The sequence below is a fragment of the Myxocyprinus asiaticus genome, chromosome 1 (genome assembly GCF_019703515.2).
Source record: "Myxocyprinus asiaticus isolate MX2 ecotype Aquarium Trade chromosome 1, UBuf_Myxa_2, whole genome shotgun sequence".
In the NCBI taxonomy this organism is placed as follows: domain Eukaryota; kingdom Metazoa; phylum Chordata; class Actinopteri; order Cypriniformes; family Catostomidae; genus Myxocyprinus; species Myxocyprinus asiaticus.
This window is the reverse complement of record NC_059344.1, coordinates 23,492,583-23,519,341: the sequence shown is the minus strand read 5'-3', so window position 1 is coordinate 23,519,341 and position 26,759 is coordinate 23,492,583. Positions and strand designations below refer to the sequence as shown.

The 26,759-nt window shown below is 39.8% G+C and overlaps 1 protein-coding gene across 3 annotated transcripts in view; it reads left to right on the top strand.

Annotated features, from left to right (window-relative positions):
- LOC127454638 (dysferlin-like) overlaps nucleotides 1-26,759 on the top strand; it is a 139,517-nt gene that overhangs the window by 67,152 nt on the left and 45,606 nt on the right. For all 3 annotated transcript variants that reach the window (XM_051722074.1, XM_051722152.1, XM_051722023.1), the window contains exons 36-40: nucleotides 1,757-1,801; nucleotides 3,234-3,335; nucleotides 9,416-9,577; nucleotides 10,746-10,911; nucleotides 11,785-11,858. In XM_051722074.1, the coding sequence (XP_051578034.1) occupies nucleotides 1,757-1,801; nucleotides 3,234-3,335; nucleotides 9,416-9,577; nucleotides 10,746-10,911; nucleotides 11,785-11,858 (549 nt within the window). The remainder of the gene's footprint in view (nucleotides 1-1,756; nucleotides 1,802-3,233; nucleotides 3,336-9,415; nucleotides 9,578-10,745; nucleotides 10,912-11,784; nucleotides 11,859-26,759) is intronic.

The following is a 26,759-nucleotide window of genomic DNA, read 5'->3' as shown; positions in this document are numbered from 1 at the left end:
CTTCGGAAAAAAAAAAGAAGCTTGGCGCTCAATTATGCAATATTATGCTAAAAGAAAAGTATGATGCAGCCACTACGTGTCCATTCATCAAGTCTACGAGCAAACCTTTTCAGTGATGAACTTTAATAAAATCCCAATGGATCTTCGCATCATTTGCACACGGAGGGGACATGCGAGTAAAACCAAGTGAGAGAGGAATATGTTTGTTATTTGTGAAATGCTGAAGTCCCTCACACCTGTATGTGAATGTTACTCTGGCAGTAATCATTTATCAGTGTCATGCAGCCTATTTTATTCAGTCGTGTGCTGAATGGGATGCAACATCATGACCCATGAGCGTGTAAACGGGTTGATAATGTTTTGAGAATAAAACAACTTTATCCACTTTGCGGCAAACATTAAAATAAGCTTTAAGAATATTTTATTTTACTATTAAACCAGACTGATGTAGAGTATTTAATTGAATACTAAATTACCACTGCATTGAAGTATGGTAAAATAAAAAATTTATTCAGCCTTTATTCAGTTTTACTAACACGTGATAGAAAAGTAGCAGCAAAACTTCAAGCAATCGCAGAATGGTCCCATCAGTCTGTATACACTTCAGAAAATTGTGCATCATTCATTGAGTGCATGAGTGCACTTCAACTTCTGGGCTTAAAAGATACAAATATGTAGAACTTTTTATCTTCTCTCTTCCATGTTCTACTTAACGGCTGATGTGGCCCTGTACCAAAATAATTGCACACCCCTGCTCAGTTGAATATGTAAGCCTAATACAGTAAATTGGCAGGCAGATTTCCTTGAATCCCTGCAAACACAAAAAGCCCTGCATTTTGTGAACACACAAAATGCTGCATCAATTTATAAACATGTATGATTTTGCAAATCAGTATGTCCTAATCTGCAGGCGCAGCATTTTGCTGTCATTTTCAGCGACAGATCATGTGGAAAAAAAATGAAGCACTAAATGTTTTATACATAAAAAAAATTTAAAAAATAAAATGAAAAAATTATTTACATTGATTTACACAATAGATTAAATCATTTATACATGATTTAATCTATTAAAAAATGTTTAATTACAAAACTTCTCCACTTTATACAGAACACCCCCACTATTTTCAGAAGCTCCCTGAGTGATTTTGATCTGGAACCGGGCCTGGTTTGTTTCCTTACCTTTCTATCACAACCTGCAGCGCTTCAATAGTGGAGTTTCCCTTTACTTAAAACTCCGGGATTCCCTCAGTGTACCAGTGCATATAGGCGAATGTGAAGGACCGTCTATATTTTACAGTGGTGTTTATAAATGGGTATAGTTTACAGTGTATGTGCTTTTCACACTGTACTCCCAGAAATGTTTTGTTGACTTGTTGGGCTCCATCCTATGACGTTTGTTATGCGGTCTGTTCCACGCACATGCGCACTCTTCAAAAACCTGTTAGAACGGCGCTTCTGTGCCACTTTCATAAGTGCATTAAAATGTGGTCACTGATTAGGAGTAATGCGAGTAACAATACCTTTCCAAATGTATTCTCCAAATATTCTGAAATATATCATAATTGGGGGAAGAAATAACAATTAACTGATTTTTCTCATGTATGTGATCCAAGATGGCTGCTTTCTGTAGGGTTGTATGGGCACAGATTCCGTTTGGGCTTGGTAATGACTAATGTTTTAATTGTTCCCAAACATCTGTTCTATGTCGTCTTCTTTCTTTTGTTTTTCCTCTATGTTTATTTTGGCCATCTTCAAGCTTGTGCTTCCAGGGTTCCTCTCTGACAGTCAACAGAAGCAATGGGTACATTTCAGCATACACAAACACCTTTATTATCATTGTCCTGCAGGAAAACTTGATAAAACACAAAAATGAAACCAGTCGTAGCATTCCTACATCTGTAGCAACCTCTGCCAAACATCCCTCCAAAGGTTACCTTCACAACACAACTCACTACTGAAGATATGGCGCTGGGATCACTAGTTACATCCAAAATGTCATTCCTAATGGTTTTCATTAGGCTGTGGATAACGGGTAATTAGGAGTAGATTAGTTTTTATCTCTGGTGGGTAGATTCCTCCAGAACTCGATGTACCTCCATTTCTTTATTTATGGGGCCTGCCAAGGACAAGATCTTGTGGTTCCTTGGAAATTGAGAGCCCTTTCTGATCCGGCTATATTCCCAGCTCCTCTATCGACAGGAATCAGCTTAATCCACACAAAGGTTTGTATTGTTCTGGTGTGGCATTTCAAAAAGACATAAAATGATTTGAAAATTGTGGAAATAACATGCTAATGTAAGACTACAGAATAGCTGGTATTCATTATATTCACACACACAAGATACATAAGTACACTGAATCACACAAGTATACTGTATTTGCTCTGTTTTGTCAGTAGTAAAATAAATCATTGGCAATACATGGCAAATATGGCAAAGAAAACAGTAAGCAATTTGCTTGGGTTATGCTCTTGCAATCTATAAAGTTTTTTCTTTTTTTCTCTTTACTTTCTTTTTGCTGAAAGTAATAGCATGATATCAATAATACGCTCTGTTTAACCATCAAATACAGTGGCCTTTCCTAAATGTTATGTTTGTGTCTAAAGACGCCCTGTTGAACACACTGACTTTGTGTAAACATCTTGTATAAGCCCCGGGAAATATTTTCATTAATAAGAAGATTAGAGAGGCTACCGAGAATACGTCTGTTTTAATGACACCGTTCCAAATCATTGCCTTAACTTAATTCAAGTCAGACATTACATAGCCTAATGCTCCAAATGTCCCTTTGCACAGAGCACCTTTGTATCCAACAGTAGTGCCCATTCATCAAACAACTGCAATGGAAAGAGGATATCCATAATTTTTTATGTTGTGGCATGATTGCTAACTCTTATTGACATGCAAAGTTATGATTTTTGCTGCTATTAGTGACCAATTCCTTGTTTGTTTTCACACCTGCTTTCTAGTTTGGGTGTGTCACGTACTGTAGTGTACACTAAGAGAAGGCTGGAACCACCGTGTTTCCAGTTACTGATAACTACTAGATGCATGAGAGAATAACGCAGCAATCAGAGTGAAGTTGTGTCCTCTAAATGTACTGTTTGTCTCTTTCAATTATGTGATGTTAACATTTTGCATAGTATGTGAAACTCTTCATGTGTAGTTAGGTGCTGAATTTACTTATTGATGAATTGTTGCTCGTTATGCTTTGCTCTTCTATCTCATTGGTAGCCAGAGGACTCTGATTTGCCCTATCCACCTCCGCAGAGGGAACCTAATGTCTACATGGTGCCACAGGGGATCAAACCTGTCCTACAGCGCACTGCTATTGAGGTGTGCCCAAAACACAAGCTTAAATTATACATTTACACAGTTCTGATGCATTACAAAAAGGTATAGTATAGAAAAGTATAGTATTATTTATATTTAAAAGTTTGGAATAGTTTTTAACCCTCTAAATCCACCTTGTTGCACTAACCCCCAATGTAATGAAATGCTTTGAGAAACTGGTTTTGAGTCACCTTACAGCGAGCCTACCACCTACACTGGACTCCCACCAGTTTGCCTACCGCCCGAACAGGTCGACAGAGGATGCCATTTCCACTGCTCTTCATCAGTCCTCACCCATCTAGACAACACCACTTACATAAGGATGCTGTTCATTTACTTTAGCTCTGCATTTAGCACTGTCATCCCCACCAAACTAATCACCAATCTCAATGACCTTGGCATCAGCTCCTCCATATGCAGTTGGATTCTTGACTTCCTAACCAATAGACCTGTCTGTTAGGTTGGACAATCACATGTTCTCTACCCTCATCACGAACACTGACGTCCCACAGGGTTGTGTGCTGAGCCCGCTGCTCTACTCCCTATTTACCTATGACTTTGTATAAATGTATAACCTATGCCTTTCGATAACTCCAACATCATTATCAAGTATACAGATGATACCACGGTGGTAGTTCACATCACCAACAATGAGTCAGCCTACAGAGAGGAGATCCAAAGCTTGGTGTTCCGCCAACAACCTCACCCTCAATGCCAAGAAGACCAAAGAGCTAATTGTGGACTTCCGGAAATCTAAAAGCAGCAGGCACTCTCCCATCTACATCAATGGGACTGAAGTAGAGCATGTCTCCAGCTTCAAGTTCCTGGGTGTCCACATCTCTATGGACCTGTCCTGGCACCATAATACTTCAATTCTGGTTAATAAGGTGCAACATCATTTTTACTTTCTGATAGTCCCTCTGTCTCCCCAGATCTTAACAAGTTTCTATCACTGCACCATTGAGAGCATCCTGACCAAATCCATCACAGTGTGGTGTGGCAGCTCCACGGTGTTTGAAAGGAAAGCCTTGCAAAGGGTGGTGAAAACTGCTCAACACATCATTGGTGCCCAACTACCTGCCATTGAACAACTTCACCACAGTAGATATCTTTGTAGTGCACGTAACATCATCAGAGACTCCTTCTATCCCAGTCACAAACTGTTCAACCTCCTTCCTTCCAGGAGGAGATACAGGAACATTCGTACCAGAGCCAGCAGGATTGTGGCCAGCTTCTTCCCCACAACCATTACCCTGCTGAACTCTACACTGCACCGTTAGGCCACTGATGTTTTACTGCCTGTAATCATCCTGCAGCTCTATTCTATACTGTATATTCTGTATTTCTTGATATAATTGTAGATTCATAGTATATATCCTAGGTTGTCTGTATATACATTGTATATTATCCATGGACAATCTGGGTACTGTTGTATATACATTGTACATATCTCTTACATATATTATGACTAATTACTTGCATAATTTTTTTTAAACTATTCATACTGTTATATACTCAATAGCTACTGCACATATTTACTCCCATAGCCTTGTTATTTATTATTTACTATATATATATTTACATATTCAACCTGCACTTTGTTAATTTGCACAATGCTTCTATTTGCACTTCTGGTAGATGCTAAACTGCATTTCGTTTCTGAGTACCTGTACTGTGCAATGACAAAGTTGCATAAAAATAAATAAATAAATAACATACATTGACCTAATTAAAAAGATAAAAACAAACTGGTGAGTGTAATAGAATCATCTCCTAGCTTACCTTTTTTTTTTTTTTTTTTTTTTTTTTTAATTATACTCGTTAAGTAACTTGTGAAGTAAATGCTAAAAAGGTAGATTTATAAAGCAATATCACACAAGCAAGTGTGCTATGGCCCTACATCGGCACAGCTGTGATTTGGCCACAGGCAAGCATAATGATATCTCCTCACATCACGGAAACTTTAGTTAAAGGTAAGCACCTTGAGTATATTTTTGATTATACCGTCTGTCGTATCTCTCAGCTGTGATAAGCCTTAATGCTGAAGCTGTTAGTTTAACTGTATTTCCCAGCTGTAATGTAGTACTAGTAATCCGAATGATCAAGGAGTGAGAGATGATGCCTATGACTTCAAAGAAACCGCTAGCTGACTGATCAAATCAAATCACTTTATTGTCACACAACCATATACACATGTGCAACAGTGGGTGAAAGTCTTGGGTGCAGTTCCGAGCACATAGCAGTGATGAGACATATACCAATTTACAATAACATCAGATTACACAACACAATTTAAAAAAAATACACATAATTACACACAACACAATATAGTACAAATAATAATATACAATGTACAGTGTACAATACACACAATATAGAATACACATAATATAGAACACACAGTATACAATAAAAATAGTATATATAAAATATACAGTATGTTGTATTGTGCTGTATTGACATTCAGGCTGTCGATTGATAGTCAGTTTTGTTAAGAAAGCATATCATTTATGACAGTCCAGTGTGAGATAATAAGATTAATAAAGTGCGGTGCTGATGTATATTGATCGTGAGAGATCAAGAGTTCAAAAGTCTGATTGCTTGGGGGAAGAAGCTGTCATGGAGTCGGCTGGTGCGGGTCCTGATGCTGCAATACCGCCTGCCTGATGGTAGCAGTGAGAGCAGCCCATAGCTCGGGTGGCTGGAGTCTCTGATGATCCTCCAAGCTTTTTTCACATACCGCCTGGTGTATATGTCCTGGAGGGAGGGAAGCTCACCTCCGATGATGTGTTTGGCAGTTCACACCACCCTTTACAGGGCTTTGCAGTTGAGGGCGGTGCTGTTGCCGTACCAGGCAGTGAGGCAGCCAGTCAGGATGCTCTCTACAGTGCTGGTGTAGAACCATGTGAGGATGTGGTGGTTCATTCCAAACTTCCTCAGGCATAACAGGAAGAAGAGGCGCTGGTGAATCTTCTTCACAATGGCCTCAGTGTGGACGGACAATGTGAGTTCCTCTGTGATGTGGACACTCTCCACCGGTGCTCCATTGATGGTGATGGGGCTGTGTTCTCTGTCCACCACAAGCTCCTTGGTCTTACTGATGTTGAGGGAGAGGTTGTGCTTCTGACACCAGTGTGTCAGAGTGTGCACCTCCTCTCTGTAGGCTGATTCATCATTGTCGGTGATCAGACCTACCACCATCATATTATCAGCAAACTTAATGATGGCATTGGAGCTGTGTGTTGCCACACAGTCATGTGTGTACAGGGAATACAGGAGTGGGCTGAGAACACAGCCCTGAGGGGCTACAGTGTTGAGGGTCAGTGATGAGGAGATGTTGCTGCCCATTCTAATCACCTGGTGTCTGCTTGACAGGAAGTCCAGGATCCAGATGTGCAGTGAGCTGTTTAAGCTCAGAGCCCGGAGTTTCACATCAAGCTTGGAGGGCACTATGGTGTTGAATGCTGAGCTATAGTCTACAAACAGCATTCTCACATATGTGTTCCTTTTTTCCAGATGGGAGAAAGCAGTGTGTAATGTAGATGCAATGGCATCATCAGTGGAGCGGTCCAGTGAGGGAGGCAGCACAAAGCAGATGTAATCTTTGATTAGTCTCTCAAAGCATTTGCTCTTGATGGGGGTCAGAGCAACAGGATGCCAGTCATTTAAGCAAGTGATTTTGGATTGCTTTGGTACAGGCACAATGGTGGACGTTTTAAAGCATGTGGGGACCACAGACAAGGAGAGAAAAAGTTTGAAAATGTCCGTAAAAACACCAGCCAGTTGGTTCGTGCATGCTCTGATGACGTGGCCCGGAATGCTGTCTGGACCCACGACTTTACGGATATTCACCCATCAGAAGGATCGGGTTACATCCGCTGCAGAGACGGAGAGTGAACTAACCTCTGTAGCTTCGGCCATGAGAGCTCTCTCCACGAGGGCAGTGTTATTTCCCTCGAAATGGGCATAAAAATTTAGCACATCCGGGAGAGAGGCAGCGGTGTTCACGGCGGAGTATTTATTCCCTTTGAAGTCCATGATGATATTAATTCCCTGCCACATGCTTCTAGAGTCGGTGGTGTTGAACTGTCCTTCAATCCTGTACTGGTGTTTGGCTGCTCTGATAGTTTTGTGGAGGGCATAACTGGCTTGTTTATGCTCATCCACGCTCCCGGAATTAAAAGCGGAGGTCCGTGCATTAAGTGCCGCACAAACATCTCTATTAATCCATGGTTTCTGGTTCGGGTAGATCTGTATAGTTTTGGTTGGTACAATGTCCTCTATGCACTTACTGATGAAACACGTTACGGTATCGGCTAAAACTTGATGTCATCATCAGAGGCGGACCGGTACATCTCCCAGTCCGTGTGATCAAAACAGTCTTGTAGCACAGAATCTGATTGGTCCGACTGCACTGGATCGTTCTGAGGGTGGGTGCTTCCTGTTTCAGTTTCCGCCTGTAAGCGGGCAGAAGCAGAATGGAAGAGTGGTCCAATTTGCCAAATGGTGGGTGGGGAAGGGATCTGTAGCCATCCCGGAAGGGAGAGTAGCAGTGGTCCAAAACCCGGTCCCCTCGTGTGTTGCAACTGATGTGTTAGAAGTATTTAGGTGCAATTGATTTGAAATTGGCTTTGTTAAAGTCCCCGGTCACAATAAGCGCAGCCTCAGGGTGCGCGGTTTCCTGCTCACTTATACTCCCATGCAGTTCCTTGAGTGCCCGGTCTGTGTCGGCTAGTGGCAGGATGTACACAGCTGTGATAATGACCGCTGTGAATTGCCTCGGTAGCCAGAATGGCTGCCACAGAAGCATGAGAAATTCCAGATCAGGAGAGCAGAAAGACTTGATAGAATGTACGTTCCTCTGATCACACCAAGATTTGTTGATCATAAAACTTACACCACCACTCCTGCTTTTACCTGAGAGGTCTTTCGCTCTATCCGCTCGGTGCATGGAGAACCCCACGGGTTCGATGGCTGAGTCTGGAATCTCCGCAGACATCCATGTTTCTGTAAGGCAGATAATGCAGCAGTCCCTCGATTCTCGTGGGAAAGAGATCCGCGCTCTCAGCTCGCAGAGCTTGTAGTCCAGAGACTGAACATTTGCCAGTAAAATACTGGGTAGCGGGGGACAATTTGCACAACGTCTTAGTCTGATGAGAACGCCGGCTCTCCTTCCCCTTTTCTGGCTATGTTTCCGCATCCGGGCAGCCCAGACAAAGGGCTCCGCTGGTGTGTTTGTAAACAGCAGGTCGGCATTGAGGAATTTAAAGTCCGGTTTTTGGTGTGCTATTGCAGAACCAATGCCCAAAAGTGTTTGTCTATCGTAGACGATAAGGCAGACAACATCCAAGACAAAAAAACATAAGAATTGTAGACAAAACAAACAAAAAACTGCAATGTTGGGTCGGAGCTCGCAATGCAGCAGCCATACTCTGTGCCATCATGAACTCTAATGATGCCAGCTGACTCAGTGTATGTCAAACTGAACTGGCTTGTAGCTGAATTTTTGCTTGTAGTCAGCAATCATATTTAAGCAATTTGTCATAATATGCAAATAATTTATATGACTCTAAATGTTTTAAAATATTTACTCACAAAAAATATAAATCAGATTTTTTGATAGATTAAAAAAATGCAGCAAATATTTTCATCTTTCACATGGTGCACCATAGCAGAGAAGGATAAAAGATTTAAGATCTAGAATGACCACCAGGATGTAATGTGTTTTTATCCATTTATTCAAAGTCCTCACTTATTATTAAATATTTTAATGTCATCTTTCATACATCATGTGCTTGGAAAGTGAAAAAAGGGTTTTTCACCCTGAGGCAGCAATGCACAATAGATGGTTAACATTCACAATCTTAAAAATCTATGAAATCTTGCACAGTCGATGTTATTCTACCTTTCATGATTACTTAAAGGGATAGTTTACCCAAAAATGACAATTATATAATCATTTACCCACCCTTATATTGTTTGAAAATTATATGACTTTCTTTTCTGTCTATGACTTTATTTTCTTTCCGTTTATGTTCATTACACCTGATGTGACTTGCTATTATTAACCTTTGACCTCTTAGATCCTGGCATGGGGTTTGCGTAACCTGAAGAGTTTCCAGCTTGCCAGTGTGACATCTCCTAGTCTCCAGGTGGAATGTGGGGGACATGTCGTTCAGTCATGTGTCATTCGAAATACTAAGAAGAATCCTAACTTTGATGTCAACACTCTGTTCATTGATGTGGTAAGCTCCAGATCCAGAGTTTTTTTTTTAATAAAGCAGGCATGATCATATTTTAAAGCAAGTAGTAAGATTAGACTTCAATAAATTCATTGGCATCTGAATCCTATTAGACTTTTTATAGATTCATCAAGGATGCGTGAAAAAAATAACCCAGTTATTGTAACAATCAAAAGTTCACTGTAAATATTTTAACCTTTGAACTTTGTCTGAACCCTCTTCAGAAATGTGTTATTGTAGATTCTTAATGTAGACCAAATGATCTGTTAGAGCATGCTGCTAACCAGTTGTGACAATGTTATATACAATGTGGTTACGCTGTCCTTCTCATAGGAGATGTTTCAGCAGTAATGACTGGCACAGTAACAATGCTCCCCAACAATGAGCTTCGGTTCTTAATTCTCAAACTTAAGATAGTCTGCATTTCGTTCAAATACTCATCAAAGGCTGGGAGGCAATGCATGGAAAGAATGCTGCTTGACTGGGAAAGTTATTTGCACTCTCATTCGGGGTCAGCCCTGTACCATACCATGTCACGTTTGCATCAGTTTGGGGTGCTAAATGCTTTCACAGTGAGAGGTTCCAAAGGTTCTTTGGAATAACAACTAAAACAGAGGAATTAACAAGTCATTACGTTAAGAGTTCAAACTAACAAGAAAGGGGGGCCTGGGTAGCTCAGCGAGTAAAGACGCTGACTACCACCCCTGGAGTCACGAGTTCGAATCCAGGGCGTGCTGAGTGACTCTAGCCAGGTCTCCTAAGCAACCAAATTGGCCCGGTTGCTAGGGAGGGTAGAGTCACATGGGGTAACCTCCTCGTGGTCACCATAATGTGGTTCTTGCTCTCGGTGGGGCACATGGTGAGTTGTGCGTGGATGCCGCAGAGAATATCATGAAGTCTCCACACGCACTGTGTCTCCGTGGTAACGTGCTCAACAAGCTATGTGATAAAATGCGCGGATTGACGGTCTCAGACACAGAGGCAACTGAGATTCGTCCTCCGCCACCAGGATTGAGGCGAGTCACTACGCCACCATAAGGACTTAGAGCGCATTGGGAAATGGACATTCCAAATAAAAAAAATTAAAAAAATAACAAGAAAGGTTTTGTTGGGAGCCTCGTATCACTTTATATTCATACCTGTACTCTTCATAATCTCCTTTGGACTGTAGCGGCTGCCCAAGGAGGACCTTTACATGCCCCCATTAGTGATTAAAGTTATAGACAACCGACAGTTTGGCAGGAAGCCAGTAGTGGGCCAGTGCACAGTCCGCTCGTTGAATGAGTTCCACTGCCAGCCAGAGACCATGGAGAGAGAACCTAAAGAAGAGGAATTTGGTAAGACATCCTGGCTTGCATGAGGATGGTAGGGATTTAGGAGAGGAAATAAGCATGCAAGTCGTAATTAAAGTATGACATGGCGAAATCATAAGAAATCAAATGAGTTGGCTCATTTTAAAATGTACGACCCGATACCCCCAACCCCTGCCCAAACCTTAACCTGACTAAACCATGATTTGAATAGGAAAATCACTGTTGTGTTTCATGGAAGAGAAACATCTGGGTTTGAATGAGGGTTCTTATGATTTTCCTAAACCTAAAAACCTAAACCTAACCATAAAGCCTAACCCCTTTCCCAAACAGTAAACCTACTCATAGGAAAATCACTTGTTGTGTATCATGGAAAGAAAGAAAACACTGGGGTTTGGAACGGGATGAGGAAAGTGTATTACAAGTTCTTGACATACTTCAGTCATGTGTATTGCATTAATACATATGGAACGAGTAGCCACATTTGTTCACAAACGCATCCTATCTTAAAATAAAGTTTGGATAGAAGGCTATCTAAAACATTATGCCTGTATTGTATCATGTTGAAATTCAATATCTTATGATTTCGCCATCTTGCAAATTATTTTGTTGTCATGAGAGTGTTGAAAATAAGGGAATGATGAAGTAATGCAGCTTGAACCATATTGTTCCCAACTGGATATTACGTATGAATAAAAAACTGTATGAAGAAAGCGAACATAACAAATCAATTAAAGCTTTGACTTCTGATGTGTCTTTTCTTCCTAGGTAGATAGATTATTACTATTATTAGCTATTTTAGAAATTCTTTGACTTGGATAATGAACTACATTTGCAGATTTCTTGTTTAAGGTACCTCAGATCAATGGAAATTGCTAATGGCATATTTTGTGTCAACAGAAGCAATTGCTCACATCCCTAGTGATGAAGTTCTGATTGATATCGATGACAAGGAGCTTCTCATTCCTGGACAGGTAAGCTCTTAGAACTTCTAAGACACTCATCTGTAGACCTATTGCTGATACAGTATGTATTTTTGTATTCTGATCTTTTCAAACATAAGACATAAGATAAGCCAAACTGAGATTTTGGACTGCCTTGTAATGTTGCTATGGTATCATGATAGTCAAATCAAGGCACGATCTGGGGAGGGGGTGTGATGGAATCATGAATTCTGTACCATGATGGAAAAGTATTTGGCAGTTGTATCTATGATGAATGCTTACACCATCTTGAGACGATGACACATTTCACTCTCTGAGAAAGAGCCCAGCTTTAATGACGCCTCCTTGAGCTGTCATCAATTCCCTCTCATAACTACGACCTAAAAATACACCCACGAAATAAATAAAAACAACATTACAAAAATGATTGAGAAGGATTAAGAGTATTGGAAAATTGTTTCCATGTCTCAGCTTTAACCTTTCAGCCTTTATGTGTTCAATGAGAGCAGAATATCGAATTTGGGGCCTCATGGCCCACTTGGTTTCCTTGGCAATGTATTGTATTCACAAAGTTTAATTCAGCTTTTGACCTTCCAGCCCAGCTGGCAGGGCTTCCCTGTGGAAGAGAGACATTCTGTCATTTGCTGAGTGGTAAGAGGAATACTTCACGCTTGCCCTTTTGAGCTCAGTTTTATAAGCCCACACCCAGCTCTAGTTAAAGGCTATTAATGGGGCTCTTTTCTTCTGCATTTGCTATGTTTTCCATTGATCTAATCTGAGGATTTAAAGAGAAGATTAAATTTGTTCTTTTTACAAAGTCGTGCAATTTCTGTCATCTTGAATTCATCTATTAGTAGCCGAATGATGAACCTGAAATGTCACGTAACACAAGTAGATTCCACAGTCCCAATAAATAAATAAGCCAGAAGCCACTCGGCCTAATTTCATTCCAGATCCTCAAGACAATTCAATCGCCATCGTTGGACAAACCACTTGTGGTCTGACTGAAATCAGTTGAATGCTCAGGAATTAACCACGTTAACCACCAAAGTACATGGTAGCTTTTCTCAGTTAAAAAAAAAACAAAAAAAGAGCACAAAAACATTGCAAAAAACGAAATACTTGCTACAAGCTTGCATGTCCAAATTTATCTTCTTTCTGGTCCATGGCAATGTATGAGACTTTTTTTTTCTTCTGAAAATGATTGTAATAACCAAGTATTGAATGATTTCTTTTAAGGCTGGGCAATATGACGGCATGAATTGTGTGAAGGTAGAAATTTCCCAACAGGTATAGATTTTGCTAGAGCGTTTATGCCACAATGGATGTCAATACACGGCTATTAGTGTAATCTCTAGATGAGTCTAGATGAGGGAGAACTTGTTATTTAGGGTTGTAATGCAAAGTGGAGTTTAGTTGTATACAGCTGAAACTTGCTGCATTCATACAGTATTTATATTGTGTAGTGAGTATTGGTGTGCATTTATTGGCTTTTCTACAACAGCTAGGAATGTGGCCCATACAATCAGATATTATAGTCAGAACTGTATATTTTTACATTTTAGTTTTACTGTTTTGAGTCTTTTATCGTAACTTCAAATAATGTATAACTATTGTCTTACATAATGTTAAGCCATTTTGCAGTATGTAATTCACTGGATTATCCAAACATTGCCATTAACACGTAGTTAGTATTAAAATAATAACTATTTCTGTAGTGTAATTTCCAGCAAATATAACTATATTAGGATATACTATATACTGCTAATGTGAATTCAGATTAGTTATATTATGGTATAACATTGTGGTCAAAAGTGCCCACAACAGTCTCAGACACACATGCCACTGCAGAGGCCATAAAATACTCTTTACCTATAATGCCTTGTGTTCTGTATTTTGATTGTGTACAAAGCACTACAGAAAGTTGGTCTGAACTTCCTTGTGCAGTAAATGAAACTTGAGCCCCATCATCTCCCCAAAGACTCCATTCTGGCCTGGCCCAGAACCCAAAACTATTCCCTTGTGTTCCCTTAAAAAACGCATATTGGTAAAGAGGATCAGGTCTGTCACTGGGAGCAGATTGTTGACGAGGCCAAACACAACAACATAGGGGAAAGTAACACCCATCTGGAGCCTTTGTGGATTTGCTACGGTCTTTAGCGGGTTAAATGATATACTCTAGAAACAGGGCGCTAAAAGCAAGTACCCATGTAGAGCAGCTTTGAAGAGGTTTTTGAGGTTGGACTTGAGGGAAAGCTACTGAAAAGGTTAGACTTTGATCCTACATCTTGGTGGCTTAGCCCAAAGGCCTTTAGACAGGGATAGAGTCAGGCTGTGATGCATAAAGAGGCAACCAGTCCCTCTAATGTGTGTGCTTCAAAATGCTCTGAAATACAACTCCGCTAGTTGGAGGACAACAGCAAACAAATGGGCCTGGTCCTAATTAGCTGTTCTACTGAGTAGCTGCGTGGAGTCCTCTCTCTTGTTGTATTTATTATGCCCTGGCACTATACAGCAGAAGGCACTGCAAAGGTTCAGTTCTCTCTCTGATGTGGTAAGTCCTCATCTTGGGCAACTGCATCCCCCCGCTCCTAGCTGCTCACCACCGGCGCCACAATAACTGCCACCCCCCTACCCCCACACCACCCCTGCTAGGGGTCGGCTTTGGGGGAATGAGAGCACTCGATTACAGGCCTAAGCAACCAGGTCCCTTGTTTATGAGCCGCCAGTCTGATGCCTTGTTGAAGACTGGATAGCCCAGTTTACATGACACTCATATAAGGTTATACCATAACAATCCTCTTTTCTTGAGAGGATAGATTGTGCTTGTGTCCCTGCTGAAGACAGTGTAAATGGTGCACCACGTCATGCACTTATTAGAATAGTAAGCTGGTTTATTCCAGATGGCCATACGTTTAACACAGCACCCAACATTTTTTATTGTATTTAGATTGTGGTGTAAAAGAGAAAGCTTGATTCACATAATTTCACTGGGATGTGGTTACCGCATGGGAAGATGCAGCTCTGGCAGAGGGAAAACTGCTATTTGTAACACCAACCTTCCATATCACTGTAATCACCCACACCATGCGCGTCAGAATCCAGAGGAATGACAGAAGTTCAGCAAGAGTGTTCCAGTAAAAGTAATTAGCTACGAGACATTTGCATTATGGGGATGATATCTCCCAGGCTCATCAGGGTGTACAGCTCTACCTAAAATGTGATTTTACCCAAAGCAGTTGTTTATTTGCTGCATTTAGTCATTGTCCACCTACAATATACAAGACCACTGAGATGCTTTTACATTTGTACAGTTACATGTTTCTTATATACATACATATTTCTGTGGGTTGCACAAATCTACAGTTGCATATTCTGTGTTTCTGTATTCAGTTTTATTAGTAACACTTTACAAGGTCCCATTCATTAAAATGCATTAGGAATCATGAACTAACAATGAACACTGATTTGTACACAATTAGTAAACTTGGTTAATGCTAATTTATCAAAATACACTTTATATTGCATTAACTATTGTTAACATATACAAATTTCGATGTAGAAATGTATTATTATTTGTAGAAATATTATTTGTAGAAATTAACATTAACCAACATTAACTAATGTTAACGAATACAACCTTATTTTAAAATTTTACCACGGTTTCTTAGATTTAATAAAATTATATTCATGTTATTTTCAGTATTTTCTCATTTTGCTTTATTCTATTTGCTTATACAGTATATCATTAACACAAATTTATCTTACATCATGTAAGCCTTAAAACCTTAAAACACTACACAAAATTGTGGCTTTTATTCTCCATGTAACAGCAAAGCTGTTGTTGAGTTTAGCATAATATATTATGCTATTGAGGATAATGAGATTTGCGCTTATATTATATAGAAAATAAAATGTTATTGCCCTAAGAAAAACATAAAATAAATATATAATTTGTTGATTTTATTGCCTTAAGGAAATATATATATAAATGTTTTTTCTTTTTTTTTTTTTCTTTAAAGTTAAAAATACAATAAGCTATCACTTTATCATTGCTCCTTGGAGAGCTCTCTCTCCCTCACTCTCTGTCCAGAATTTAATTATTTGTTTCCATTGTTTAATCTACAAGATGAATATTCATCATTGTTGTTTTATGGCTGGTGTGATACTTTCGCGGCAACCAGTTCCCAAAGAAAATAATGGTTTGATTTAGCATCAGGAGGCTCAACACTGTGGAATCCGTATGTGTGTTGTGTCTGCAGTTAATTAGCTTTAACGCTCGCGTTGCAGCATGAACTCGTCCTACTGTTCTTTCCTTCTCTTCATCTGCAAGAAAACCAACTTTTGAGTCCCATCCAGGAAAAACAACAATCTTGGGGTGTCATTCTTCATCAGGGAATCACATTTCACGGTCTCAACCTTGGTAATGATTTATCGATCAGCTAGAAACACAGTGCTGTCTGAGTTCGCAAACCGCAGGTTTTGTGAGGATGCCATCTGTACCTCATTGAAGCTCTCCGTTGTATTATAGTCTAGGAGTTTCAGACCTGGCGACCCAATCCACTGTCTGCTCCATAAAATATGTTGTCAACTTCATCCATATATCCAGCTGATCTGTTGCTCTGTTTTCATGTCATTCTTCATTATGATATAAAAAAAGTCATCATCACAGTAGCCAGGGTTGCACTGTTGAGTAGTAGAGTGTTGTATAATATATGTAGAATAGTTCAGCTTTTTAAATTAGATTGTCCTAGATAGGAATACAAGATTATTCATCCAAATTACAACCTAAAACATTTACAGTTTAAACATAAAATCCTGTGTTGTTGAGTCCTGACAAATTTGAAATCAGTTCACATTGTGCAAATTGTAATCTGATGCTGCTATGGCAACACTACTTGTTTTTTTGTTTTTTTAATGTTTGTTGTTCACTCCAACTTTCCATCCAAATGAGAATCAACCACAGTTTATAGTTTTGAGGTGACCCTTTAAACGTCATATTATAATATCAACCGTGGTTGACTCTCACTGGATCATGGGTATTTACTAATGTTAACCACCTAACCAAAATGCTTCTGGTTTATAACAGGCAGATGGCACCAGCTCTGCCATTATTAACATCTCGCCCTCTCAGTCCAGCCTCCATGTACGTATGTATGACCTTATCACCCCTTTCCTCATCTCTTTCCATATCTCTGCAACCTTCATTTCATCCTGACTAGAGCTCATTGACTGATAATATCAGGCTTTGAAGCCAGGTTTTCATTCTCCTTAAAAAGTGAGAATATAATGTTAGATTTATTATTTTTTTTCCCACCATTTATGTATATCTACGACCCATGGCATGTCACCTTGTTTGAGTCAGAGTGGCTGTGACAAAGTCATCAATTACTCATAGAGCATGTTTGGTGCTGCATGCCCTTGGTGTATGACAATGCATGGACAAGTGACAATATCTTGTTAATTAATAAATGTTTAGATACTAAGCTAAAAGTTTCTTACAGAAAGAAGACACTTACTGCACGTAATGTGTGCTAAAATGATTGTGTGAAGCAGCTTGTAACACATTGTTATTGTAATTACTTTTATAATTAATTGCATTTACATGTAATATGAACACTAATTTTAAGTATTCCCAAATTATCTATACACCAGCCTGATTAGATTTTTTTTTTTTTTTTTTAATTACCTTGGACAGATAAATGAAAATGAGAGATCCAGCTGGCTTTTGGAGTGCTTAGTCAAGGTTTCTAACTCAAAGTGATTGTGGTGCATCAAAAGATTTTCAGTAGGGATGCACCGATACCGATACTGGTATTGGTATCGGGTCTGATACTCGTTCTGATTACGAGTACTCATACTCGTAAAACTGCTCCAACCAATACCATCTGACGTACGAATGTCATTACGTATACATTTAGCGTACAGATTAAAATCACGTCATGTCCTAGTGAGATTATTTAACAGCAAAAGCTGTGATTTAATGAGATAAATAGATCATTTGCACATGCAGCGTTTAAATATGAGTGCTTGTGAATGTGTGGAGCAGGTGTTGTGCAGGCATAGAGACACATACTGCTCATACATTTAGAGATCCTTGGCTCATTCAAGGAAAACACTATTATGAGCACTGCATGCTCTGTTTGTAGCAGATGACAGCAGGCAGAGTGCTAATTCACTTTTTAGCATGAGTCATATACAGACTTCATATTTATTTATTTATTTATATAGTAGCCTTTTAATAATTACTGTGATTCACGTAGCGACCTGCTTTTCCGAACTGGCAATCTGCCATCATTACGTCAGCGCTCCTTGGTCTAACAACACAGAAACACTTCATAATAAAAGCTCTGCCAAAATCAAAGCTCAATTTAAATGAAAAAAGTATGACAGAAATAGATCACTACTTATGTAATATTCACTGTTATACTACTACTACAACTACTACTACTACTACTACTACTACTACTACTAATAATAATAATAAATCAATAGTAACTGTATTATATTTAAGCAATATTTCACATCTGTGATGCTCTATTATGCAGCACTTTATTTGACAAAAATAACTCCAATGTTGTATTTAGGATTGCATTGTGAGGTTCTGTATATAAGCACTTCATTTGATAAAAAATAATACAATATTATGTTGAAAATGTATTATTATATTTTCATTTGATTAAAGTTTAAATTAATGTATTTATTTAAACACAATTTTGATGATAAAATTTAAATAAACTGCTGATATTGATTTAAAATTGGTATCGGACTCAGTATTGGCGAGTACTAAAAAAAAAGTAGCAGTACTCGTACTCGTTTTAAAAAACATTGTATCGGAACATCCCTAATATTCAGTAATGAGATAAAATCATTTCCAGATACATTTTGAGAAGTTATCATTATCCCTGAGGGATGTTCACATTCAGGTTCCACATACACTACCAGGTCTAACAGTTTAGAATAAAAATGATATCCTTAAAGATGCATATAAAGTCTAGATATTTACTGTTGTTATCTGTCACTGTGGTTACAAGTATTACATGTGAGTTAATCGGTTTTGACTTCTGTTACCTGTTCATACAGACAGTATTAAATCTGCTGCTGTTATGTACAGGACAATTTGAGAGCTACACCTGCAAGTAAATACGGTAGTCAATCCAGTGACAGTGTGAGCATAGCCAGTCTGATTGGCAACAAAACAGTCACACTCTGCACTGATAGCAGACCCTCACCATTCCATTTGAAAGGTTTCTGAGGCAAAGCTCATTTGCTCATCTATTTGTCTTTGAGTCTATAAAGTCTCAAAGACAAACTCTATTTGTTACACCTTAGATTGGTTGCAGAGCACGGTTCCTCCATGCCGATAAAAAAACGGAGATGGATCCTGCTTTGTATTCACATCAAGGAGACCTAATGGATTCAAACAATCTTACTTTTCTCTGCACTTTTTTGGATACATGAATTTAATTTTCAACAGAAATAAGTAAGGATGGTAAATAAGGGATAGAGAAATTAGTAGCAAGCATACATAGTAGGTGTCATGATCTTGTCATCGGTCTAGTCTTGTGTAACAGGGTTCAATGGAAAAGGAGGTGGCGGGAACCGGACGAAGCATCAAAGTAATGTTTTAATAAACTCAAACGCACAAACGTAAACGCATACAGGGCAGCTGCCTGTAGCTCTCTCTCTGTCTCCCTGGTGTTCTCGGCAGCCTTTTCTAGCCTGTCTCCATCGTCACTGTAATGAGACACAGGTGTTTAGTGTTAACAATCACCAGGTGATGGTCCTTACCGCTTCCTCTCTCCCCAGTGACAGACACATGACCACGTCCCACTCCACATCTTGTTTTTTACTTTTGTGGAAGGATCCTGACACTCTTGTTGTTTTTGTTATTATGGGATGTTCTGTTTTCTTTTCATGTATTTCTCTTCCCCTGCTTATTTCTGTTCCGTCTCATGTCATGGCCTCACTCCCTTGTTCTCTGATCTTCTGTTAATTTGCTCCACCTGCCCCTCTCGTTTGCCTGCCTAATTTCTCCCTCTTTATATTTCCCTCATGTGCTCTGCCCTGTGTTGGATCGTTTTGTGAGTTCCTGTCTCCAGTCAATAGTTATTCTTCGGTCCTGTTGTCTTTTTGGTATTTCTTGTTTATGTTATTTTCTCCCTCGAGAGAGTTTGTTTCTATTTTTTTAAATTATTTTTTCAATAAAAGCCCATTTGATTGCCTCTCTGCGTTTGGGTCCTCCCTCAGAATTCATGACATAACGATCCAACCACATTTGGACCTAGCAGAGGCATTATGGGCATCCTCAATTTCCCATCTCCCACCCCCCGGGGCACCATCAGAGAAAGTTCAGCTCAGTTCAAGCGGCTTTCCTCCCTCCATCAAGCGAAGGCTGACGTGAGGGTTTTTGCTGGCGAGTTCCTGAGAACAGCAGAGGGGCTGAATTACAATGACATCGTCCTCAAGGACCTTTTTAACACCTGCCTTAAGGCCCCCCATGGCTCTTGGGAGATGGGAAGTCATTATTGTTTGAGGGGTTTATGAGTTACCTGTCACACCGGGTGCATTGAGTTACACCTGACTACGGTCAGCCTCCCCTGATTGACAGGCTCGTTGACTCTCCTTCATCCGATCAGACCTCCAGATCTCCTAAGCAGGAGGAGCCCGCTGCTGATCTGCAGGAGGTGGAGAGGCTTGCTGCTGACTGCCAGGAGGCAGGGGAGCCTGCAGCTGACCACCAGGAGGCGGAGGAGCCTGCTGCTCTTTCCATCCCCAAGAAGACTAGGAGGAAGAGGAGAGGGATCCCTGCATCGGAGTCTGTTGCAGCACTCTTGGAGGGGTCCAAATCTGCTGCTATCCCCTGTATGACCAATAATGTCCAGTTCCCTGTGGTCGTCGATGAGCCTGTCCAGTTCCCCGTGGCTGTTGATGAGCCTGTCCAGTTCCCCGTTGCCGTCGACAAGCCTGTTCAGTTCCCTGTGACCGTCCACGAGTCTGTCCAGTCCCTTGTGACCGTCCACGAGCCTGTCCAGTCCCGTGTGGCCATTGACGAGCCTGTCCAGTCCCCTGTTGCCATCGATGAGTCTGTCCATTCTCCAGTGGCTGCCATCCAGACTGACCCCTCACCAGCAACCACTGCCCAGTTCCCTGTGGCAGCCGCTCAGTCTAACCATTCACCTGCCCCCTACCTGGATCCTCTTCCCTGGCCGCTATGTGGATCCTCCTCCCAGGCCACAGGATCCTGCCCCCTACGTGGATCCTCCTCCCAGGCTGCCGGACCCTACCTCCTGTCTGAAACCTTACCCCTGGTTTCCCCCAACGTCCCTCCCTGGGCTGGTACCTTCTGTACCATCTGTCTCGCCCTGGTCTGAGCCTCCTGTCCTGCCCCGGTCTGTACCTCCAGCCACACCCTGGACTGCTTTGTCTGCCCCCCACCACCCCCCCTTTTTAATTGGACTTGTGTTTTGTTTAGTTAGTTTGGGACACCTGGTATTCATCCCTTAGAGTCTTGTGATACTTCGTTCAATTATTATTCTTTGGTCCTGTTGTCTTTTTGGTATTTCTTGTTTATGTTACTTTCTCCCTCAAGAGTTTATTTCTGGGGTTTTTTTTCACTAAAAGCCCATTTGATTACCTCTCTGCATTTGGATCCTCCCTCAGAATTCATGACAATAGGAGAAAGGCTTTTTCTGTCTTCTTTGATCTATTTAGACCTGTCTAACTCTTGGATGACACACGTCTTGGCATGATAAGGTTTGGTTTTAGTCACCTGGGTAGGGTTGCACCAGCTGTGCGTAAGTTCTCACGTAAGTTGGGATGTAAAGTTCACACAATGTGTAGTTGCATAATATGACGTTTACATTAATTGATCCAATAAACAGCCTTCAAATTTGTACACAGAAGTGTTAAAAAGCCAGGAATTTCAGTTTTATCTCGTTACGGTTGATGTTCAAACAATGTTTCCTCACATAACTGTCAGCTGTAATAAATTATATCCCCATTGAAATATGATACATAATAAAACAAGATTTAATTAATGGTATATTTAGCCTATGTAAATAACAATATTTAATAACTGTATCTAAAATAAATAAGGGGCAATAAATAAATAAGTACTAATACAACAGAATGGAAAAATAGATATTTATTCATTTTAATATCTATATTGTATATGTTGAAACTTGACACCGGGCGGCATACACAGGAAAGTGCACCGTTAGATTGGTTTCATGCTGAAGAAGTATGTTTTTTTACATAATGTTTTCTCCCATAAATGTAAACGAGTGTAAATGCCAACATCATCATATACATGTCGAAAGGACTGAAGCCTGTCACGCAAAACATGAGCTCATTGATGTCATTAAATGAGTCTGCTTTTTTATTCCATCCGTTACTCCCGGTTGGAGTCTGCCATAAATATTTAGTTTATACGTAGGGTTACGTTCTAACTAAGTTTAATGGTGCAACGCTCAAATATTTAGAAATCCGTAAATTGTGACTTAGTGCCCATTTACGCCACAACTAGGCTAAGTTGAAACTTACGTAAAGCTGGTGCAACCGGCCCCTGATCCCCACAGCTCCAAGGCTTCGGGGTTTAGTCATTTTGAGTAGTTTAGACCAGGCTAGGAATAAGCAGGATCCTTTGATACAAATTCTTGTTTCTATCACACTCTAAATGTAGCACTTTCTGCCTCCTCCTGCCAAGACATAGAAGTTTCTTTTTTGCAAACAAAGATATTTATTTTATTAGAACACATTCAAACCAGATGATCAAAAACCCAAATTTTCTCTCTCACCATAGCCAAAGTAAATAGGGCTGTAAAAAGATTCCCAGTGCATTTCCCCTCATAGCCAAATGTCAAGAACAGAAAGAAAAAGAATGAGCAAAAGTAAGAGAAAGAAAGAGAGAAAAATGTGTATTTAATCAATTTTTCACTAATTAAATTTTGAAGATTCAGAGTTTCTAAGAGCCACAGGACAACATTCTGGTCCTGTCCTGTTGCTTTCAGAAGGACATAAAAAGAGAGGGAGTGAGAAAAGATGCAAAGTAGAGAGCTGATCATCAAATCTCTTTGTACAAGATTGTATCGAAATGTGCATTACTATTTTGAGGTCTTTTAGCTGCTTTTATCTGTAATTCCTCTTCTTTACCTCAGAATGCTTACAACAGATAAACTAGAAAAAACTTTAAAAATCAATCCAGACGCATCAAGTTTTGATCAATATAATGTGGACAAATGCACTTCACAGCCTAAATCCAAGCAATCTTGATTGTTTTAACTCAAAAACATTTAGTACGTTTTACTTGCATTTAATGATTTGTTGCATGAACAGTGTTAGTGTGGTAATTAAAAAAAATTTTTTATTCTAGATTCTTTATGAGAACTGTGCCATATACAGGCCTTTGCCATTATGATGCTGTCATTGCAGCATGTTAAACAGCTCTGACAACTCAGACACTCCAAAGGGCAAATCGTTTTTAAACGGTTTTGCCAGTTTTTCGGGCTTAGTAGTTGACATCCAAAAATTATCAGTACTTTTGAGCGGAAAAAATGAAACCTTCAAAACTCATAAAATGGAAGATTGTTTGGTGTCTTCATTTTCTTCAGACCATGGTTTTGTCTTGAATTAGCAAGTGACCTGTGAAGGAGTACAGCACACTGAGTTCACCTACAATGTGAAATTGTTTTTTGTTTTTATTTTTTACGGACTTTGTGTGTATAGACCTTTCGTCTGAAGTTCGTTTCGCAAAATCGTCATTGGTTTGAACAGGCCAAACATTTGTCTCTGGCGGGCCGCCTTTTGAGGAACCCTGACCCACATCCTGTCCAAGATCTGTCCTGAACCAAAATATCACTTATAAATGAATACATAAATTCAAAAGACCCTTATCTTCATGCAACATGTACTGTGTGTATAATGTACCAGTTTATTCAAATTGTAAAGTACTTCATGACAGTATGAAAAATTGTGGAAAGAATTTTGAAGTTATGGAGGAAATTTAACCTGCATAAAACCAACAGGTTTTACACCAACCCCATGTCACAAATTCTTGAAGCCATTTTTGATATTGTTTACAGTTCTGAATGATCTGCCAATTGAACTGCATGGAATGTCTGTACAGTATATTCAAAACATACTTTATGTTAAAAGTCTATTTATTGCTCAATTATTACAAACATTGTTTGGTTATTTTTTATAACTAGTGCATGTGAGGCTTTTCACTTGAGACAGACCCAAATCTAACACTAGCAATACCCTACAGTAACCTGTGCCTAAGGAATGGGTAACTTTATGCATCGATTTTAACAAGTTTTGCATTAATTAATTTTTTGAAAAGCAGTGAAGTTACTTGTTTTCCTTCAGCCTTTTCAGCCACCCTGTTCCAGTATAATGTTGCCCCTGGTTGTAGCAACCAATATCCCCCAACGTTTAGAAGTTTGCCCTACCACTTTTTGGGAAATATTATCATTACATTGTAAGAGTTTTGTTTTGATTGGCTGTGTTGCAATGAAAATGACTTTTAAGACCAAGCAGAATCTGTAGCATTGCTAGTGGGCCGAACGAGAACACAAAAGGTAACCACTAATCCTACTTTGGAGCGCCCTAATTAATATTCACGAGCCTCGCTGATATGGTGTACCCCCCCACACACACACACACACACACACACTTTTCAGATCATTCACTCCAGTCTGATACAATATTATTCCACTGCCCTTCTATTCCAGTTGTTATAAAGAAAGTTGGATACAGCCAAAGCATACAGTGGAAAGACAGTCATGAACAGCAATACATACCTGAACATTTGTAGTGACTGAAATTCTTATCATACCCTTAACATGATCTTTTTTATCTGTATAATATAAATGTTAAAAAAATAAAAAAATAAAATTTTGCGCACACACACACACACGCGCGCTCGGTCTAGTCTTTTCTGGTGCAATACATACATTAATAATACCCCTAAGCCTTAAACCTTTTGGGTAGAGTATAGAATAACTAAACACATGCATATGGTGCACTCTTAAGTGTCTAGGTGACCAGTCACACATGCACACTGATATGCACACAGTCTCATTACACATAATTTCAATGGGAAAATGTAACATTACAGTAGTACTTCAGACACACATACACTCAGATTAGCACATACCGTTACTCACACAAACACCTAGGACACACACACAGTAACATAGATGGAAACATGGCTGTCACAGTGTCCTTAGGCTCCACTTTAATAGCTCCAACAGACAAAGTGAGGAAACATGTAGCAGTTCAATGAAAAGCACCATTCAGGGCCCAGTTAGTCTGTCCCACATCCAGGCCAACTCAGCTTAAGCGAGTATAAAGGCAGCTTCACAATACACTGCAAATCCTTACCGCATGCCCAGTCCCATTTACCCTGCGTGTCGCATCTGGGTAGATGCATGGGCTGGCAGGGGACCCTCCCCCCAAAACTTCCTTTCCTATTACCTGTTCCTTCCCTATATTTTTCCTGCTCATCCCTCTTTTTTTCTCTGTGGCTTACCAGGGCCTGCTGTTAATTAATTTCTTTCCTTCATTACATTGGCTTAACAAAGCCAACATACTGTTATTATGCTAATTTGGATTGGGGTTTTCCCCCACATCCCTAACCTGAAAGCTAGGATAACAGCATAGAAAATGACAGCTTTGTAATGCAAATACCTAAGGACACAAGGCATGTGTCCTTAATGTGTAATGCTTACACAGAAACAGATGAAAACCTCAGTCATAGAGACGGTAGTAGTGGTTGTACTAGTACTCTAGACCACTGTAAAACGAAACTCCTTACATCCCCACAAAATGACGTTTCATCACACTCCTTGTTTCAGTCAGTGAACCGGACAATTTGTGCATTGCAAACAGGGTTGCAAATATTAGAAAAATCCATGACTGACATTCATTAACGTTAATGAATTAATCAAATACAACAAGTATGTCTTACTCACAGACAAAAAACGTTTTTTTTTTTCATGATACATAAAAAGAATATGAAAAACTGATACACTGTTATTTAACGCAGATGCTCCCGATTAAAATACACCCTAATACAACATAATTCGATGCATAGATCTTAAGCCTGAGGTAATCTTTGCGAAGTGTGACTTGACATGCTGAGCAGCTGAAAGGAAGTCAGATGCTTCTGAGTCCTAATGCCTGTCACTTGCAACCTCTGCCAGGCTATCAGTATGACTTACTGTATACACAGATGCGACATATCTGTGTTTTTGTCTCTCACAAGTGCGGCTTGTATTTAGCTGTGACTATTTTTGGAAAATATAAGGCATGTAAGCATAAACACACAAATAATCTCACCTTTTGAACTGGTACAGCAGTGGTATCAAGACCAAGATTTTCAGCACACACACATTCCTTGGCACAGCAATGGCATGTGGGTTACTCAAAACAGGACACCGTCAACTCCCCGTCTGGCCACCAAAACACGTGCCACTACACCATACTCCTCAACCACTAAGAGTGGGAAAAAAACATTAGATCCCACCATTTCTCTGCCACTACTGTTTTTCCTCCCTTGTCGGTGTTGAAAAAACGTTAAAAGCATGCTGGAACCAAAACTTCAATTCTCTCCTCGGGTGAGCCGAAATTGGCCTTCTGGAAGAGAGTTGCGTGTGGATGGACAGAGTGTGTAAGAGTCTCTCTCAAACACACTGTGTTCTGTGCGATGTCGGTCAATTTCATCCTTCTGTCAAACACACGCTCACATTGACACATATTTCATCATGTGTTGAATTTGCAGTTACTGACACAGGCTCACATCAGCATGATTAGTCATCATACTACTCTTGTACTCATGTTTCTTGTTTTGAGGCAGTGTCACTTCCAGAGGGTGTTTTTCTTCTCTAACAACACTCTTTTGTCTTTTTTTTTTTTTTTTTTTTTGGA